This window comes from Pleurodeles waltl, chromosome 10, assembly GCF_031143425.1.
Source record: "Pleurodeles waltl isolate 20211129_DDA chromosome 10, aPleWal1.hap1.20221129, whole genome shotgun sequence".
Lineage (NCBI taxonomy): Eukaryota > Metazoa > Chordata > Amphibia > Caudata > Salamandridae > Pleurodeles > Pleurodeles waltl.
The window spans coordinates 24,666,584-24,681,219 of record NC_090449.1 but is presented as its reverse complement, the minus strand read 5'-3'; the positions used below and the strand labels follow the sequence as shown (position 1 = coordinate 24,681,219).

Genomic DNA, 14,636 nt, shown 5'->3' with positions numbered 1-14,636 from the left:
ACCCCCAGAGTACATAGTATCATGCAACTAACACTGGTATCAAACATGTTGGAATCATGCAACTACACCGATTCCAAACATGCCTAGGTTCAGAGAAGTCATTATGTAGTTGGACCCCTTGTGTTGTCTAGTGTCCACTACATACCTTAAGATGGCCTCCCCGCACTTAGAATCCAGAAATTGACCTGGGATCTGTAGGGGCACCCTACTTATGCAGAGATACCCTCACACTTGGGGACATGCACCCTGCTCTAGGGCTGAAGGGCCTACTAGAGGAGTAACTTAGTGTCTAAGTGCAGTGACCGGGTTCAGTGATGAAAGGGTGTATGCACCCTTTCATACAGGTCGCAATGGCAGGCCTGAATGCAGTTTGCATGGGCTCCCATGGGTGGAACAAAATATGCTGCAGCCCATGGGAGACGCTGGTGTACCAATGCCGTGGGTACCTAAGTACCATATACTAGGGACTTACATGGGTGCACCAGTATGCCAATTAGAGGAGAGAGTACAGTCACTGAGGTCCCGATTAGCTGAATTCCAGAGTATTACATTAAAAACACACTGATGGGCAAAAAGCGGGCATAACTATGATAGAAAGATGGCACTTTCCTACAAACATTATCCCTGATTATGCTTCCGTTCAAGTATTAAGAGTTTTTGGCTTATCAAACCGGACACAAGTCTAGCCGTTTGACTACTTAGATGGAATTAAAACTTTCCTACAGTAAATGTTTGCCGTCTCTGCACTTTGTGCTATGTAGTGCAAATGTTTCCCCGTTGGTCACTTCAAAGCACTTTGGTATATAGGCCAAGTCCTGGGATAATAACTAAGCCCTGGCAAAAGTCTGGCGAGTTTGGAGGCTGCAGGTAGCTGGCCAAAGATAGTTTTCTTTATTACAGTAGTTACTGAGTCTTGTGATCCTTTGATTAGTTTTTTTTTTTAACCAAGTGTGTGGTTTAGCAGCTCTTTAACAAATGGATTCAGTGCATTTCAGAACTTGGGACCTTGTGCTTCGTCGACCAAAAGCCACTAACGTGCCTTTAGGAAGGGTTTGTGTTCTCCTTATGTCTTATGGTTGGGTACAGAATACCTTAACAATTGTTCTGTTAATTGTCCATCACTTTTTCTATAAACTTAGGAGTTTTACCTGTGACACGGGCTTTAGTGAGCTTCATCAAATGGTTACTTTGTAGGTGTGTGAGGACCTCTGTAAGATTACAGGTTAGTGCCCTTGTTTATTTCGGGATAAAAGCTAGTTCTGTCCCAAAAATAACCACGATTAGTTCTTTTCGTCTGTTCTGCCAGATGCTGACTCTTCCCAGTTTTACTGGCAGTGTGGTACTATTGTTTGCTTAGCGTCTCAGTTGCAGAGCCTGTTTTGTAAATACACCAAGCAATACGTTTTCTTCAAATTGTAGCCATACTTAAGTAATAGGTGCTGGATGGGGATTTGTGTGTTGACTATGTTAGTTAACGCAGAAGTGAGACCCTTGAGGGTCATCAACTGAGAATTATTTTGCAGAATTGCATTGTTTGAAAGTTTGAAGAAGTTCTATGAGCCTCTCTAGACCAGTTTCTGATATTCCATCCATATGCCATTTGCTAAAGTACAATGGGGTGATTTATGTGTCCTAAGCTCCAAAGGCGGATGATCCCAAAGGCTGCATGTTGCTTTTTGTCTAGAACAATCTTTTATCCTTTTATATTTGTTAGGGCAATATTTATTTTCCAGTGATGTGATTAAACCAGTCTCTGAGATTGTGAAATTCCACTTCTGAATTGTCTTGTTGCTTAATTGATTTTTACGTCGTCCACCCCCCCCCCACCCCCCCCCCCCTTTTTTTTCTGGGCTTAGGTAGTATGGTTTAGTATGGACATTGGTTGTAAAGCATCTTGTAAAGTTCAGTGTGTACTTTTTTCATATGGTGTGTAAGAGATAAGATGTGCATTGTCCATGGGGTTTGAAGAAACACTTTGAATAAGACACCAAATCTTTACACATTAAAGTGTAATTGCTGGTCAGTTAAAACTCTCTCTGCGGCTTCTAATTGCACAACCATAAATTCTTTGTTTTACAGCTGACCAGATCTACGGAGACCAGGACATGCATGAAGTGGTTAGAAAGCACTGTATGGACTATCTGGTGAGTGAAAATATGAAATGAGTAAAAACTATTGTTTGTTTTCTACTATTTGGAAACTCGGCTCTTAGAAACCCTGAGACTGATCAAGAAAATTGCAGAGATTCTCCAAACTCTGTTACCCATTCCCAAGCCTTGTCTGCATGGCAAGGGTGACTGGCTATATTGTATTACAGGACCAAAAGTGTGGAAAGTATTGCCAGCAAAGGCTAAATATAAGCCTGCCCTTTTAGTTTGTAGTAAAACTCTTGAAGGGGCCATCCATTGCACAGAAAAATTTCACTTTCCATCACTAATGATCACCAGTAATAGGCTTTTCCAGTGCTTGTATTGGAAATACTTCTGTGCGGGAGCTCACTGGTTGGGGATCAGTGTAGCAACAAATAGGGGGTGGAGTCAGAAGGAGTGGAGTCCAACACACAACTTATACATTTTTTTTAAAAACTCTGCCACAAAGTAATTGGCAGCAGTGAGACAAGTGACAGTAAATCTGTTCTGGCTTAATTTGTTGCAAATGTTGCATTCTAAAGTATCATATGGAGTTAAGCCACCTGGTGCAGACACTTTGGATACCCAGTCCTATTGAATAATTATAATGGTCACATAACTTTGGTGGTTAATGCACTTGCTGGAAAAATCTGTTTTGTCTAGTCTGATGCCTAAAGTAGCATAGAGGGTTAATGTTTCTCCAGCAAAGCACTTTGTGTGACGTGCAGATGACCAAATTCAAATTTATCAAGCTGGGTTAATAGGTAGTGTTTTTGGGAAAGATCCTTTTTTACTTTGAATTCATGAATCGCAATCCTTCTAATATACCTTCTAATATAATACAGTGAGCTATGAACCAGCATCAAGGATCTACATGCAAATTGGCAGGCATGGGTTAAAAACCTTACTGTTTTTTCTCAATCTGTTATACGGCTATTTTTTTTGTTGTTGTTTTTTTTCGGGTAGTAATAACGTCTTTCTAGTACAGCCACCGCAAAGCTCTGTCTAAGGCCTCCTACTTTAGTAATCTATCCTTGTCAATTTGAGAAAAGAGACCGAACCTAGGTTTCAGCCTATCAGGATGCCCGTCCCTCTATCTCACTCCTGTGAGAAGCTTCAGTCCCTCAGATTTTCTACCGCACAACGTGCTAGAAAGTCTCCACTGAGCTCTGCTCAGTGTCACCTTTGAGAAATCATTACTAGTATCTTTTTCCTCAGAATGTTACTTCTGCCAGTTGAAAGCTTCTAAACCTCTTTACTAGTCTAGAGGAAGTCTAATTTCTGAGTCAATCACCATGTCAGACAGAGAAGAACACTCTTTAGAGCCTACAAGACCTGTGGTAAGAGGCTTCACTTTGAGGATCCCCACAAGGACTGCATATATTGCCTTTATATGGACCATTCTGCAAAGCATTATAAGGTGTGCAGGACCTTTTCTAACAAAATCCCAGGGAGGGCAGGCTGCTCATTTGGCTCCGGAAGTTAAAATCCAGGATAAACCCGGTTTCTGTTTCCGATGGTGATGAGTCATCTACATCCTCTAGGAAAACTCAAAACAATGGACAGATCACCTCAAACTGGTCGTGCTTAGGATCAGCCTAAGAAAGCTTTAAAAAAGACTAAACAAGGGTCGGTCTTATAAAGCTCCCAGCCCTTCTAGTTCTCCTCACAATAGGTCTGCACCCTCCCATAGAGAGAAGAGCGTTCTGTCTTGTCAGAACGTCATAAAAAAAAACAACTTCTGAGCCTCCTATACCACCTCCTGCGGTTCCGCATTCCTTCAAGAAGCCATCTGGTAAGGACAACAACATCGTCAACAAGTGTTGAGGAAAGTGTGTACGGCATCATCGATGACCTCTACTATGACAATTTACAGGGCATGCAGAACTCCTAATGTTCACATGACGACGACACCATCGTAGATGACCCCTTCAGTCATATCAATGCCTAAAATAACCAGTTCCTCACCTCAAACGATGAAAGCGACAGTGAAACCATCGTTGACTACAGCTTTACTGCCGGCAACTGCCTTGTAGAGTGGGGTGGGGGTGTTAACACAGTCTTTACAGCTGGCCCAATCGACGTCAACGGCCTCTTCCATGATACCATCGATGACGTAAAATGTAAAAAAAAAAAAAATACAAAATCTAAATTCCTGTCACCATCGCACATGTCTCCAAGTAAAGTGTCCCCATTAATTCCTCTGCCTCTTTTGGAAGAGGATGACAGAGGAGGAAGGGCCATTTTCTGTAGCCCACAGCCCTTCCGAGTTACATGTAAAGTGCCAGGGCTTGGACAACGACAACCAGTATGATCATCAATATTATTATTCACCTAGGGATCCTTATTCATACAAATAGGAAATCTTTACTAAGCCTGAATCCCCTATCGAAGATTTGCAATTAATGCTAGAGGACTACAGGAAGAGATTCCCACCAGTCAACACTGAAACCCAGCAGGCATCTGTACCTTCATCAGCTCCACCTCCTTCCACACCTGTTAGATCGCAGGTATTGCCGTTGGACATACCTCCGCATATACCTATGTCAATTCCAGCACAGGTTCTGTCAACATCTGATGATGACAGAGAAGATGGGGAGTTGCCAGATGCTGTTGCGGAGTGGGATGATTATCAATTACGTACTCCATCTTTGCCTTCCACTGCCCAGTAGGCTTATCACCAGGTGACATCGGGGATTCCACAGGTTATTGGAACCGACCGCAATGAGGTTTGCACTACCTATGCCAACAAAGCAGATGGACTGCTTTCTTTGTGACTTTAAGGAACCATACCAAAAAAGTTTGTAATCCATACCCATAGTTGACTACATATGGGATGAGGGGCTAAACGTAATGAAAAATCCTGCTACTGTTACTACGGTCTAGTCTCGCTTTGATAAGAAATATAAGGCACCAGACGGTGCCCCAGCCTGCCTAACTGGACACCACCAAACTGTGTTCATTTATTACTCAGACAGTGCAGATCTAGGAATTGTTTGGCACCAATTTCTGCTCTGCCTGACAAAGAAGGAAGCAGCCTTGATAATATAGGAAAGTGCTTCTCCTTACTGCCTTCTCTTATGGTAAGGGTGTCAAATTCATTATCAGTATTAGGCAGCTACGATAGGCAGCTATGGGCAGACATTGCCTTGCCTAGACCAGCTTCCGGAAGATTCAAAGACGGAAGCAAGCAAAATACTGCAGGAGGGGGTGAAAGAACTTCTGCTGAAGTCATCGACTGCGATGGATATCGCTACCACAGCTTTTTGACAGGTGGCAGGATCTGCTGTTTTAAGAAGGCAGGATTAACTTTGTGCCGCTTCTTTTAGACCTGAAGTGCAAAACAAAATTCTCGACTTGCCTTTTGATGGAGAAGCCCTTTTTTGGGAAACATATTGATGATGCCCTGCAGACTATAAAAACTAATATGGATACAGTAAAGTTGCTTGGGGCACAACAATTTAGAAAACAGTCCTTTTGGGGTGCCATAGGACAGAAATATCCATCCTACAGAGGGGGATTTCAGCACTATAAATATCCATCTTTATCTGAGTCTTATAATCCTTTCGTCCTCAATAACAGAGGCTGCCTCCACAGGCTGCATATACTAGGACCACGCAAAGGGCAAGAGCAGGGCGGCAAACGAGGGAAGCAGGATGCAGGCAATGACTTCTCACTAACTTCGGCTACATATCTTTCCTCAAAAATAGGAGGAAGGATTTCCCAATAGTTTCACAAACTGGCACAAAATTACTTCGGACCAATGGGTGTTAAATCTTATTCAATTTGGCCATACACTGGAGGTCCTACAAATACCACCAGCAAGACCACATCCTCCACACAATATAAAACACCTAAATCTTCTCAGAAAAGAAGCCTGAACGATGCTCCATAAGGGAGCTATAGAAAAGGTTCCTGTTCAGGACAAAAGCAGGGATTTTTTATCCATTTCTTCCCGGTCCAGAAGAAATGGAAGGAATGGTGTCCAATCTTGGACCTCGGAGACCTGAATACCTACCTCATGAAGCAACCGTTCTGTATGATCACTTTAAAAAAAAAAATTCCTTCTCAATCCTGGAGATTATATGTCCACTCTTGATGTCCAGGACGCATACTTCCACATTCCTATATATCCATCCCACAGGGAATTTCTCAGATTCGTGGTAGCCGGAGAGCCTTTCCAGTTCAGTTTTTCCTTTTGGCCTGAAATCTGCCCCCAGAATTGTTACCAAATGCCTAGCTTTAGTTGCAGCTTCCCTCAGAAAACTCAAAAATCAAGTGTTTCCGTATCTAGACGACTGGCTCATCAAGGCCAAGTCCAGGTCGCAGGAGCAGGGAGCAACAAAGGCCTGTGTGGAGCTGTTTGGAAAATTAGTCCTATCAAACACAGCAAATCAGCTTTTCAACCTCTGAAAAGAATTTCTTTTCTAGGTTCATATCTGGACACATCCAACAACAAGACAGCTCCTGCAAGGGAGAGACAGAAAAAACTAATGTTCGATGGCATCTGTCGCTGTAGATACACATGTTCTGCATAGCTCGCCATCTGGTGTTGGGTCGGAGTGTTACAAGTTGTTTTTCTTCGAAGAAGTCTTTCGAGTCACGGGACCGAGTGACTCCTCCTTCTGTCTCCATTGCGCATGGGCGTCGACTCCATCTTCGATTGTTTTCTTTCCGCCATCGGGTTCGGACGTGTTCCTGTCGCTCCGAGTTTCGGAACGGAAAGTTAGTAAATATTGGAAGATTTTCGTCGGTATTGTTGCGTTCGGGATCGGCGTAGTTAGATTCAACACCGCATCGAAGATCGACGCGCTCCGGTGCCCTTCGGGGTAGTTTCGATCCCCCGTCGGGGCCTGGTCGGCCCGACCGCGTGTCGAACAACGCCGATGGAACGGACCCCGTTCCGTTTTTGTCCCAAATGCCACAACAAATACCCGTATACAGACCAACATTTGGTCTGTAACCTGTGCCTGTCACCTGAGCACAGTGATGAGACTTGCGAGGCCTGTCGCGCGTTCCGGTCCCGAAAGACACTCCGTGACCGTCGAGCCAGGAGACTTCAGATGGCGTCCACGCCGACAGCGCACCGAGAGTTCGAGGAACAAGAGGAAGAAGAAACCTTTTCGATCCACGAATCGGACTCCGAGGAATTCGACGATCAAAGAGCCGTGAGTAAGACGTCGAAAACAACACATAAGAAAAGTGAGAAGGCCCAGGGGACGCCACTGCCACCAGGCCATGGCTCCACCCATAAATTCGGTGACCGACCATCGGCACCGAAAAAGGCCCAAACAGTGCCGAGATCGCCCGACTCCGGTCGAGACACCGGCACGCAGCCTTCTCGGGATCGAGAAAGTGCTGGAGAAAAGCAACGACACCGAGATAGCGGTGTAGAAACGGCTCGACGCCGAGACAGCGGCACCGACGAAGATCGACGCCGAGAGGTTTCGACTCCAAAAAAGAAAAAAGCCACCTCGGAGCCGAAAAAAGATACAGGCAGGGTTTCGGTGCCGAAACAACCCGTAACCGACCCAGGTCCAGGCTCTTATACAGAGGAGCAATCACTGTCCTCTCAGATGCGAAAGCATAGGTTTGAGGAAGAGCTGCAATCCACCGAAGTGGACCATACGCAAAAACGTATTTTCATACAGCAGGGAACAGGAAAAATAAGCACCCTTCCCCCTATTAGGAGAAAAAGGAGACTGGAGTTTCAAACAGACCAGGCGCCACAAACAAAAATGGTGAAAAAGGTGACTCCGCCACCCTCTCCTCCACCTGTAATTAACGTCTCACCAACGCAAACTCCGTCACATTCCCCGGCTCACACCACCATGAGCCAAGGTGACCAGGATCAAGACGCTTGGGACTTATATGACGCCCCAGTGTCGGACAACAGTCCGGAGGCATATCCAACAAAGCCCTCACCACCAGAAGACAGCACAGCATATTCTCAAGTGGTGGCTAGAGCAGCACAATTCCACAACGTAAACCTCCACTCAGAACAAGTCGAGGATTACTTTTTATTCCACACCCTCTCCTCCACCCACAGCTCCTACCAAAGCCTGCCTATGCTGCCAGGTATGCTTCGGCACGCAAAGGAAATCTTCAAGGAGCCGGTCAAAAGTAGGGCAATAACGCCAAGGGTGGAAAAGAAATATAAGGCACCTCCTACAGACCCTGTTTTCATCACTACACAGCTGCCACCAGATTCCGTCGTAGTAGGAGCAGCTCGGAAAAGAGCCAACTCCCACACATCTGGGGATGCACCACCCCGAGATAAAGAGAGCCGCAAGTTTGATGCAGCTGGGAAAAGAGTCGCAGTACAAGCTGCAAACCAGTGGCGCATCGCTAACTCTCAAGCACTACTTGCGCGCTATGACAGAGCCCATTGGGATGAGATGCAACACCTCATCGAGCATCTACCCAAGGAACTACAAAAAAGGGCAAAGCAGGTGGTTGAGGAAGGACAGAACATCTCAAATAACCAGATACGATCTTCTATGGACGCAGCAGACACAGCTGCAAGAACAATTAATACATCTGTGACCATTAGAAGGCACGCATGGCTAAGAACGTCTGGGTTCAAACCAGAGATACAGCAGGCAGTGCTCAATTTGCCATTCAACGAAAAATAACTGTTCGGACCAGAAGTGAACACGGCAATCGAAAAACTTAAAAAAGACACTGACACTGCTAAAGCCATGGGCGCACTCTACTCCCCGCAGAGGAACCTACAGCACCTTCCGCAAGAAACCCTTTAGAGGGGGGTTTCGGGGTCAGGCCACACAAGCCAGCACCTCGCAGGCAACACCGTCCAGCTACCAGGGACAGTACAGGGGAGGCTTTCGGGGCCAATACAGAGGAGGGCAATTCCCTAGGAATAGAGGAAAATTTCAAAGCCCCAAAACCCCTACAACCAAGCAGTGACTCAGATGTCACTCACCCCCTCCACACAACACCAGTGGGGGAAAAGAATAGGTCATTATTACAAAGCATGGGAGGAAATAACTACAGACACTTGGGTCTTAGCAATTATCCAACATGGTTATTGCATAGAATTCCTACAATTCCCTCCAAACATACCACCAAAAGCACAGAATTTATCAAAACAACATTCCAAACTTCTGGAAATAGAAGTTCAAGCACTATTGCAAAAGAATGCAATCGAATTAGTACCAAACAAACACAGGAGTCTATTCACTGTACTTCTTAATACCAAAAAAGGACAAAACACTGAGACCAATCCTAGACCTCAGAATACTAAACACCTACATCAAATCAGACCACTTTCACATGGTCACGCTACAAGAGATGTTACCATTGCTAAAACTACAGGACTACATGACAACCTTAGACCTCAAAGACGCGTATTTCCATATACCAATACATCAATCTCACAGAAAATACCTACGGTTCGTATTCAAAGGAATACATTACCAATTCAAAGTATTGCCTTTTGGTTTAACAACCGCACCAAGAGTCTTTACAAAATGTCTAGCAGTAGTGGCTGCACACATCAGAAGGCAGCAAATACATGTATTCCCGTATCTAGACGACTGGCTAATCAAAACCAATTCACTAACAAAGTGCTTACAACACACAAATCAAATCATACAAACCCTCTACAAACTAGGTTTCACCGTCAACTTTGCAAAATCCAACATTTTGCCGTGCAAAGTACAACAATACCTGGGAGCCATAATAGACACAAAAGTAGTAGCCACTCCAAGTCCATAAAGAATTCAAAATGTCAACAAGATCATACAACGCATGTATCCAACACAAACAATACAAGCAAAGATATTACAACTCCTAGGCATGATGTCTTCATGCATAGCCATTGTCCCGAACGCAAGACTACACATGAGGCCCTTACAACAGTGCCTAGCATCACAATGGTCACAAGCACAGGGTCACCTTCTAGATCTGGTGTTGATAGACCGCCAAACTTACCTCTCGCTTCTATGGTGGAACAGTATAAATTTAAACAAAGGGCGGCCATTCCAAGACCCAGTGCCACAATACGTAATAACAGATGCTTCCATGACAGGGTGGGGAGCACACCTCGATCAACACAGCATACAAGGACAATGGAACGTACATCAAACAAAACTGCATATAAATCACCTAGAAATGCTAGCAGTTTTTCAAGCATTAAGGGCTTTCCAACCAATTATAACTCACAAATACATTGTTGTCATGTTGTCTGTTTTGACAAGAATGTATTATCTAAACAAACGGGGGGACACACTCAACGCAGTTGAGCCTTCTAGCACAGAAGATATGGCGATGGGCAATTCACAACCACATTCGCCTAATAGCGCAGTTTATTCCAGGGATCCAGAATCAACTTGCAGACAATCTCTCTCGAGATCACCAACAGGTCCACGAATGGGAAATTCACCCCCAAATTCTAAACACTTACTTCAGACTCTGGGGAACACCTCAAATAGACTTGTTTGCAACAAGAGAGAACGCAAAATGCCAAAACTTCGCATCCAGATACCCGCACAGGCAGTCCCAAGGCAATGCCCTATGGATGAACTGGTCAGGGATATTTGCCTACGCTTTTCCTCCTCTCCCTCTCCTTCCTTATCTGGTAAACAAATTGAGTCAAAACAAACTCAAACTCATTTTAATAGCACCAACTTGGGCAAGGCAACCCTGGTACACAACACTGCTAGACCTATCAGTAGAACCCCACATCAAATTGCCCAACAGGCCGGATCTGTTAACACAACACAACCAACAGATCAGACATCCAGATCCAGCATCGCTGAATCTAGCAATCTGGCTCCTGAAATCCTAGAATTCGGACACTTACAACTTACCCAAGAATGTATGGAAGTCATAAAGCAAGCCAGAAGGCCGTCCACTAGGCACTGCTATGCAAGTAAATGGAAGAGGTTTGTCTGCTACTGCCATCCTAATCAGATCCAACCTTTACACGCAACTCCAAAGGATGTAGTGGGTTACTTGCTTCACTTACAAAAATCTAACCTAGCCTTCTCTTCCATTAAAATACACCTTGCGGCAATATCTGCATACCTGCAGACTACCTATTCAACTTCCCTATATAGGATACCAGTCATAAAAGCATTCATGGAAGGCCTTAAAAGAATTATACCACCAAGAACACCACCTGTTCCTTCATGGAACTTAAATGTTGTCTTAACAAGACTCATGGGTCCACCTTTTGAACCCATGCACTCTTGCGAAATACAGTTCCTAACCTGGAAGGTTGCATTTCTCATCGCCATTACATCTCTAAGAAGAGTAAGCGAAATTCAGGCGTTTACAATACAAGAACCTTTTATACAACTACACAAAAATAGTCGTCCTAAGGACTAATCCTAAATTTTTACCAAAGGTTATTTCACCGTTCCACCTAAATCAAACAGTGGAACTACCAGTGTTCTTCCCACAGCCAGATTCCGTAGCTGAGAGGGCACTACATACATTAGATGTCAAAAGAGCATTAATGTACTACATTGACAGAACGAAAAACATCAGAAAGACTAAACAACTATTTATTGCATTCCAAAAACCTCATGCAGGAAACCCAATATCAAAACAAGGTATAGCCTGATGGATAGTTAAATGCATCCAAATCTGCTACCTTAAAGCAAAACGACAACTGCCCATTACACCAAGGGCACACTCAACCAGAAAAAAAGGTGCTACCATGGCCTTTCTAGGAAACATCCCAATGCAAGAAATATGTAAGGCAGCCACATGGTCTACGCCGCACACGTTCACCAAGCACTACTGTGTAGACGTGCTATCCGCACAGCAAGCCACAGTAGGTCAAGCCGTGTTAAGAACATTATTTCAAACCACTTCCATTCCTACAGGCTGAGCCACCGCTTTTGGGGAGATAACTGCTTACTAGTCTATGCAGAACATGTGTATCTACAGCGACAGATGCCATCGAACTGAAAATGTCACTTACCCAGTGAACATCTGTTCGTGGCATCAGTCGCTGGAGATTCACATGTGCCCACCCACCTCCCCGGGAGCCTGTAGCAGTTCGGAAGTTAGCTTCAACTTTGTACATTTGTATATATATTATTTTAACCTTAAATATGTACATACTTAGTCACTCCATTGCATGGGCACTATTACTACAACACAACTCCTACCTCACCCTCTGCGGGGAAAACAATCGAAGATGGAGTCGACGCCCATGCGCAATGGAAACAGAAGGAGGAGTCACTCGGTCCCGTGACTCGAAAGACTTCTTCGAAGAAAAACAAGTTGTAACACTCCGACCCAACACCAGATGGCGAGCTATGCAGAACATGTGATTCTCTTCCAGGGGATCCTCATCAAAGTCATAAACATTGAATATTCCCGCCCTTGTGCGGGGACCCCGGAGCATATATAAAATATATACACATTATACATGTGTAACAAACAGTCATGCAGGCTATCATGTTAAAAACAGGCTAAAATGCTTTATTTCTATGAAGTTTTTTTTTTTTTTTTTTTTTTTTTAAATACTACAATAGAGCATAAATAAGTACCCAAGCTCCTAAAACTAGGCTTGGGGAAGTAAGCAGTAGCAAACTCTAGTGAAAAAATAGAGAAAACTGCATTGAAAAACAATGAAGCATTCTTAGCCAATAGGCTGCATGTAGGTTAACACAGGAGAACCATAAAAACTTTGGCACTGTGCCTTTAAGACCCTGAGCACCTCCAGTATCCCACCATGCCTCAGGGGTGAAGGAAAGGTGACAGTTGGTTCACAGTTAGGTCAGTTCTTTTTTCCGGCTTCTTCTGAGAGGATCCTGGAGCATTGAGCTCTCAGTTTTTCTGAGTTTTCCTCAGAAAAATTCTTTAAAAAAGCGTTTTTTCACTTTTCACTCGACAAGTAACATCTTTGTCTGAGCTAGGAAGGTTTTTTCTGACAGAAAAATGCCTTCTCTTTTTGTCAAATGCCCTGCTTGTGGGAAGAAGGCGGCCCAGTCAGATCCCCACTCTCTGTGCATAGTGTGCCTGCCTCAGAGTCACTGCCCTGACACTTGTAAGTACTGTAAGAACATGTCTAGGAGGACTCTGAAAGACAGAGAGAAGATCCGACTTCATGGGCTTCAGGAGAGGAAAAGAACATCGTCCTCCTCACTCCCCAGGCATCCAGAAGGCCATTCTCAGGAGAGAATGGCCCGGTCGACGTCGACAGGTAGGAAAATACCTGTTTGTTCACCGTCGACGTCGTCGCTACCACCGTCCCACCGGCATAGATCGCCGTCGACGGCGACGCACCCGACGTCGAAGGGAACGGCGTCGAGGGAACATCAGAGCAGGGGCAGGTCTCCGTCGACGGCAGCCCGCCGATCGACGTCGAGCCACCGCCGGCATGCCCGGTCGCCGCCAAAGGCTGTGCGCCCCCCGACGTCAGGACACACGACGTCGAGATCTCCACGACGGCACGAGAAACATCCGCCGTCAACCTCCCATCGCTCCACGTCGAGGCACACGACGGCGAGCAGGTCGAGGTCCAAGGAACGCCGTTCGACGTCAAGGCACTCAACGTCGAGGCAATCAACGTCGAGGCAGGACCAACCGACTGGGCGTCCTTCGACGTCGAAACAGCCATCGACGTCGACGCAGGTTTTACCTGTCCAACAGGGAGCAGAACATCGCCCCTCGCCAGACAAGGCTCAGTCTCCAGTGGTCTCCATACCGAGCGACTCTTCTCGGTCAAGAGCATCTCCTGGGCATGTCTCGCCCATCAACCTATCTCCGAGATGGCTGGAGAGCCTCAACAGACCAGCGGCCTCCCCAGATTCGCAATATTCGCGAATGTATTCACCCACTGCCTCCCCGCCAAGAACGCCATCGCCGACAGCCGGGGCAGAACGGGCTCGTTCAGCTCCTCGACAGCCGACCGCGAGGCCTAGGCGCTCGGCTACAGCGTCCCGCAGCAGATCTCGCTCTCAACGGAGATCCAGGTCGCGCTCAAGAAGATCACCCTCTTGGTCTTCATCAGGTTCTTCTGTCGGGCGTTACTCACCTACTCTTACAGATTCACCACCTGCTAGAGTCTCACCAGTGGATGACATAACCACTTTCAACGAGGTGTTGCTAAGAGGAGCGCAGAAACTCAATATAGAGGTTCCAGAACCGTCTACCTCCTCATCAATCATCTTTGAGACGCTACAACAGAGATCAGCGTCGAAAAAGTTGCTGCCTCTAGTGCCTGGTTTGTTGCAGCCGACCATGGACACTTTTCTGGCCCCAGCCTCGCTTAAGTCTGCCCCGGCTCGGATTCTTAAAAAGTACAAGGCTCCAGAGCAAGACCCTTTATTCCTTAGGAAGGATCCGCCGCCAGACTCAGTGATCATAGCTGCCACCCGAAAGACCCACTCGGTGGCATCTTCATCCACGGTACCCCCGGATAAAGAGAGCAGGCATTTAGACTCTCTGGGAAGAAAGATGTGCGGGACAGCGGCTTCAGCAATGAAGGTCTCTAGTGCGTCTGCGCTCCTGGGCAGGTACGATCGT

General features: G+C 45.7%; 1 protein-coding gene across 2 annotated transcripts in view; it reads left to right on the top strand.

Annotated features, from left to right (window-relative positions):
- Positions 1-14,636, top strand: part of OTUD5 (OTU deubiquitinase 5) — a 426,591-nt gene that overhangs the window by 164,700 nt on the left and 247,255 nt on the right. For both annotated transcript variants that reach the window (XM_069209506.1, XM_069209505.1), the window contains exon 3: positions 2,080-2,144. In XM_069209506.1, the coding sequence (XP_069065607.1) occupies positions 2,080-2,144 (65 nt within the window). The remainder of the gene's footprint in view (positions 1-2,079; positions 2,145-14,636) is intronic.